Source organism: Rana temporaria, chromosome 4 (genome assembly GCF_905171775.1).
Source record: "Rana temporaria chromosome 4, aRanTem1.1, whole genome shotgun sequence".
NCBI classification, from domain to species: Eukaryota; Metazoa; Chordata; class Amphibia; order Anura; family Ranidae; genus Rana; species Rana temporaria.
Window position 1 is genome coordinate 10149514 of NC_053492.1, and position 6529 is coordinate 10156042.

The 6529-nt window shown below is 44.1% G+C and overlaps 1 protein-coding gene across 1 annotated transcript; it reads left to right on the forward strand.

The window, feature by feature from the left end:
* Positions 1 to 2602: 2602 nt before the first annotated feature.
* Positions 2603 to 5094, forward strand: LOC120935499 (gastrula zinc finger protein XlCGF53.1-like). Its single transcript, XM_040347549.1, has 4 exons — positions 2603 to 2638; positions 4389 to 4503; positions 4703 to 4801; positions 5077 to 5094. Exons 1-4 carry the CDS (start codon positions 2625 to 2627, stop codon positions 5092 to 5094), a joined length of 246 nt encoding a protein of 81 aa, XP_040203483.1. The 5' UTR covers positions 2603 to 2624.
* Positions 5095 to 6529: the final 1435 nt, after the last annotated feature.

Sequence of the window (6529 nt, forward strand, 5' to 3'; positions counted from 1 at the left end):
GAAATAGAGGTAACATGCCGCCCAAAAATATCCAGCAGCTCCTTGCGGGGTAGTGCTACACTTGTATTGGGGAAGGTTTTTTCTTATACATCCTCTCCAACCATAACCTGCATAGGCGGAGATTCCCCCTCAAGAGGCCTTCTTGGGCTGTAGACCAACTACTACAGGTGCAACATCATCAGTATTCTCTAAAGTCATATTGTCCTGCCCTTCAAGGGGATCCAAAAAGTCACATTGTTTAGGAAGTACTAAGCTCACATAGTCCAATAGTTCCTCAAAGAGAGGACAGTCCTGCCACACTATAAATCATATATCTAGCTGGGTACCAAACCAACCTCCTGGAAAACTGTACCACATGCAATGGTTATTGCTATTCTTACCAACGGGTACTCTCTAGTGTTCCCATGTATGCATAGTACATGCAGGGTCTTAGTAATGGCGCCTGTCTCACCCCTCAGTCAAATCCCTCCCTGGCTCTCCTGAGTGCTGGTGCCCAGGTTTGTTGATTACTTTGCTTTCCACGCTGGTAAGATTGCCTTGGACTTGGCAGATCCTAGCAGGTCCTCTGCTATGGAGTATCTCTCAACCATTTCTACAAGTTGGTCTCCTGTCTTGGGGTTAGGGTTGCCACCTCATCCCTTTAAACCCGAACACAGGTTCTGAGGCTGATTTAATGCAGAGAAGGCACCAAGTGAGTTTAATTACCACCCTAATTAGCCACAGAACCTGTGTGATTAATATGTGTTCGGGTTTAAAGGGATGAGGTGGCAACCCTACTTGGGGTCTCCATGGCTCATCCAGCAATGTGGGTCATTTGGCAGGGACCACAGGTACCAGCCCAATATGACCCACTCCACCATCTGAGAACCAAATGGCTAGCCCACTGGTCTTGGGACCACCCCTCCCTCTCTGCTGTTCTCTCAAAAGTGGAAAAGGACCCCTTAAATTAGTAGTCAGTATAGTGGTCCCTTATATTGGTGACCAATGAAAAAAGGACCCCCTTATATTAGTGGTCAGATGGAGAAAGACATTCTTACATCGCCATCAGTGAAAAGACTGTCCCCCTTACAGATCACTGATGTCATTTGTTACTGAGACAAAAACTGTTCATTGCTCAAGGAACCCCTAGAAACCTTTGGAGGTATGTTGCCTGGGAAAGGCTGGACTAGGCAGTAATATATCTCGATCACCTTGGTGAGAGTGGAGATGACCCCATCTGTAAGGATATACAGTACATACACACACATAGCTCCCAACTGTCCTTGATTTGAAGGGACTGTCCCTGATTTGGAGCAATGTCCCTCTGCCCCTCTTTCCCCCTCATTTGGCCCTCATTTTGGTCTGATTTATATAATTGTACATAAAATGCACTTTTTATCTTTCAAAAAGTGTTTCCCAGCGCTAAACCCTTCATCCAATTTCTAAATTGCTGCATTTGTACATTTTAAAAGCCAATATAAAGGACTAGTAAAAAAAAAGCCCTTGTGGATTTAATTACCTTTTTTTGTTACTTCTACTTTAAGGGGTGTGGCAGGAAGGCGTGTCATATGCCCACATACATTAACTTGTAGGCGTCTCTCATTCCCATCTCAAAATGTTGGGAGGTATGCACACATAGTTACATAGTTAGTCAGGTTGAAAAAAGACACAAGTCCATCCAGTTCAACCACAAAAAAATAAATAAATAAACAAACAAAATAAAAAACACAATACAATCCCATACACCCAACTCCATACCCACAGTTGATCCAGAGGAAGGCAAAAAACCCCAGCAGAGCATGATCCAATTTGCTACAGCAGGGGAAAAAATTCCTTCCTGATCCCCCGAGAGGCAATCGGATTTACCCTGGATCAACTTTACCTATAAATGTTAGTACTCAGTTATATTCTGTACATTTAGGAAAGAATCCAGGCCTTTCTTAAAGCAATCTACTGAGCTGGCCAGAACCACCTCTGGAGGGAGTCTGTTCCACATTTTCACAGCTCTTACTGTGAAGAAACCTTTCCGTATTTGGAGATGAAATCTCTTTTCCTCTAGACATAAAGAGTGCCCCCTTGTCCTCAGTGTTGACCGTAAAGTGAATAACTCAACACCAAGGTCACTATATGGACCCCTTATATATTTGTACATGTTGATCATATCCCCCCTAATTCTCCTCTTCTCAAGAGTGAATAAATTCAGTTCCTCTAATCTTTTCTCATAGCTGAGCTCCTCCATGCCTCTTATCAGTTTGGTTGCCCTTCTCTGCACTTTCTCCAGTTCCCCGATATCCTTTTTGAGAACTGGGGCCCAAAACTGAACTGCATATTCCAGATGAGGTCTTACTAATGATTTGTATAGGGGCAAAATGATATCTCTGTCTCTGGAGTCCATACCTCTCTTAATACAAGAAAGGACTTTGCTCGCTTTGGAAACATCACAAGGCCTTGTTCACACTACGAGACGTTTCTTGGGAACTACAGTTCCTCTAAGTTCCACAAGATGGTGGTCTACCAATAAAGGAAGTCTCTATGGAAGTCAGGAAGTGATGTTTGATACAGACAGGAAGTGATGTCATGTACAAACAGGAATTTCCAGGTGAGAGGTGAGTCAGGAGGAAGTAGAGAGGAGACATTGCTGGAAGATGCAGCAGAGGAGGTATTGTTATTTATTATAGGTATTTATATAGTGCCGTACATTTTTGAAGCTCTTTACATATATATTATACATTCACATCAGTCTCTGCCCTCAAGGAGCTTACAATATAATCTCCCTAACTCCCATTCATACATACACATAGGCCAATTTAGACAGGATCCAATAATAAGATCTTATTTTCTTTTTCTATTTACACCCAGTAACCCCCGTCATGTCCGTCCTCTTCCTCCATAGTCACTGTGATGTTTTTTTATCTCCAACAGATGATGATACACACATATATAGTGTGGAAACCTAGATTAACTCCTTTAGGGTTTTAGAACATTCCCCCATATACAGGTCTGTAACAGTCTTCATTTTGGAGATGCCACATTCTCACCTTAGCCATCTCTTGTTATGAGGGATGCTTCTGGTGATTGTAGGAGTATTAGTGAACTTGAGACAGAAACGATTGATTGTCCTTGATACGTTTTTTACTTGCACCGACATCCAAATTTTCAGGACAAGTAATAAACCCCTATGTACATTCGAACTTTAAAGGGGTTATAAACCTTCGTGTTTTTTCACCTAAATGCATCCGTTTTACTTACCTGAGCCCCGAAATTCCGTAGGTGCGATCTTGCTTTGCTTTCTCCACGGCTTCTCGGCTCTTCATTGGATAGATTGATAGCAGCGCAGCCATTGGCTCCTGCTGCTGTCAATCAAATTCAATGACGCGGACGCCCGTGGACGGGGCCGAGTGTCAATCAAATTCAATGACGCGGACGCCCGGGGACGGGGCCGAGTTATACACTCGGCATCTATGGACGCCGAGTGTATGACAGGGGAGCGTGCCCACAAGGTAACCACCTCGGGAGAGAGCTTCCCAGAGGGGGTTAGCTATTGCAGGGAGAAGCTGCGAGAGCCGATGTGGGACCCCAGAAGAGGTGGATCGGGCCACTCTGTGCAAAACGAACTGCACAGTGGAGGTAAGTATATGTTTGTTATTTAAAAAGAAAAAAACTGAACCTTTACAACCACTTTAACCCTTGCATAAAGTGGGCAGCCCCACTCCAAAGGTTAAATGCTTGTTTATGTGTAGGGGATCAGAAAAAGCACTTTAACTTACCTGATCCTCTGCTCTCCTGGCTGTCAACACTTTGTTCTACTCCCCTATACTCTGGAAATAGGGTTGCCACCTCATCCCTTTAAAACAGAACACATATTAATTACACAGGTTCTGAGGCTAATTTAATGCAAATAAGGCACCAAGTGAGTTTAATTACCACCTTAATCAGCCACAGAACCTGTGTAATTAATATGTGTTCTGTTTTAAAGGGAGGTGGCAACCCTATCTGGAAATAGACTGTCCCCGCGGAGTCATCCTGTCCAATGAAGGGCTATGGGCTCTGAATTGGTCTTGATGACATCACAGAACCTGCGGCCAATGGGGCATGAGGAAGAATACGTTGCATGAACTGGTCTTAAAATGCATATTTCCTATGCTCCTTGGCTCCAGCTAGTGGTCCCAGTGTGGTATTTTAGTAGAAAATAGTATAAATAACGTCTATGTTAGCCCTATTCACACAGAACAAATGTACGTGCAGATGCGCTGGGGAAATAGCTATACAATTTTTTCTATAAATAGACCCCTATGTAACTCAATCTGCGTGTTCCCACTAGAAGCAGCCTGGCTATTATCCCCTTAAAACCCTGTCCTAATATTGTACAACCAAAACAGTCCAGATAATTTTCCACTATCTGTCTACAGAGAAACCCACATAGATCACATGATAAAATCAATGAGGATGGAGAAGGACCGAAGTCACATGACTGAGAAGATACTCAACCTCACCCTGGAGATCATCTACCTGCTGACTGGAGAGGTGAGGAGAATTCTGGGAGGTCACATGACATCACTCTTATCTCTATTAATAAAACACAGACCTGACCAGAGAGTGAGGAGGATTCTGGGAGGTCACATGACATCACTCTTTTCTTTAGTAATAAAACACAGACCTGACCGGAGAGGTGAGGAGGATTCTGGGATTCTAACATGATATTCCTATTGGTTTCTCAATATAGAGATTTCCTCCTCTGAAGTCTGATGATCATATGACCATCACAGTGCCTCCATGTGACTCCCTACAACCTGAGAGACAAAACATGGAGAAGATTCTAGAAGTCACCAAGAAGATGACGGAGCTGCTGACAGGAGAGGTGAGCGGTGCCGGGAATTCTGGGACATTATCCAGTAACAGACAAGGGATGTGTCTGGATGGTGACTGTATCATTGTGTGTGTCAGGTTCCTATAAGGTGTCAGGATGTCACTGTCTATTTCTCCATGGAGGAGTGGGAGTATTTAGAAGGACACAAGGATCTCTACAAGGACGTCATGATGGACAATCAGCCGCCCCTCACATCACCGGGTAAGAGAAGATGTTATTATAAAGAGCAGTACGGAGGCTCCACCTAGATCCCCCAATCATCTGAACAATGTATTCAGTCAGTGTGTGTGTTTCCTACAGATGATTCCGGTAATAGGAACCCACCAGAGAGATGTCCCCATCCTCTGTATTCCCGGGATTCCACACAGGAAGGTCACACCATCCCTCATCATCATCAGGTTTGTGGGACAGAACATCTAGAACATGGATTTGTAGAAATGCATGTTTTTTTTATGTGAGTTTATACTTTCACAGATATTATTTTCCTGGTTTAGGTTGAAGATCTGATAGATATAAAAGTTGTGGTTAAAGAAGAAGAAGAAGAGAGGTATGTGATGGATGATCAGCAGTCTATGGAGGAGGATGGAATAACCGTGACATGTATAGAGGAGGACACTCCTACAGAGATCAGCACAGGTGGGTCATTAACACTAAATACATTCCTCCACCCATACTGCTCACTGATTGGTCCAGAGTAGGGCGGGGACTGGGTGATATCAGCCTGTAATCCCATGGTCACTTTCCTGAGTTGTGTTTTCCATCCTGTATTTCTGTATTTCTCTTGGATAATCTTCCTTCTGTGTGCTGCAGACACATTTTATGTATCTAGACTGGATATATGGAGATTTGGGGGTTTACCTGACAAAAAAAAATAGGATTTTTGTACTCACCGTAAAATCCTTTTCTCTGAGTTCATGGACGGACACAGCAGCAATCTTGACAAAGTGGGTATTATCCTTCATTCAGGAGTGACTAGGCAGAAACACTTGTTAGAAAGTGTTACCTCTGGGTATAACCCCTCTCCCTGCATCTCGCAGCTCAGTTCGTCAAAAAGCAGTACTAACTTAAAAAGGAGGGGTGGGTGCTGTGTCCGTTCATGAACTCAGAGAAAAGGATCTTACAAAAATCCTATTTTCTCTTTCGTTCATGGACGGACACAGCAGCCACCATGACATAGTGGGACGTCCCAAAGCAGTGTCAAAAAACGAGGGGTGGGAACAGCATTAAAACAAACTTCACCCCAAAACAAAACAGAACTCCTCAACGGAGGAGTTGCAACTCTAAACAGCCGCCTGCAAAACCTTGCGGCCGAAAGAAGCATCCGAAAATGCACTCACATCAACCTTGTAAAATTTTGTGAAAGTGTGAACAGACGACCAAGTTGCCGCCTTACACACCTGGAAAACAGACGCTTGATGTCGGAAAGCCCAAGAGGCACCTATTGCTCTGGTTGAATGCACCGTGAGAGGAAATGGAGGCGCCTGAATCACGATTTGTCGGATCTACCTCGGGATGGTGGCCGACGAGACCGCCAGGCCCTTCTTGGGACCAGCCACCGAAATAAACAGTGAGTCTGACCTCCCGGAACAGAGCAGTAGCAGATAAGTATACTCTCGGAGCTCGGACAACGTCCAAGGAATGTAATAGATGAGGGCACAAGGCTGGAAGTACAATGTCCTCATT

Bases quoted from the DNA above. Each gene is read 5' to 3' on its own strand.
- LOC120935499 (XM_040347549.1), top strand. The intron at 4,504-4,702 runs GTGAGGAGAATT...TTCTCAATATAG, and splicing joins TCTACCTGCTGACTGGAGAG to AGATTTCCTCCTCTGAAGTC.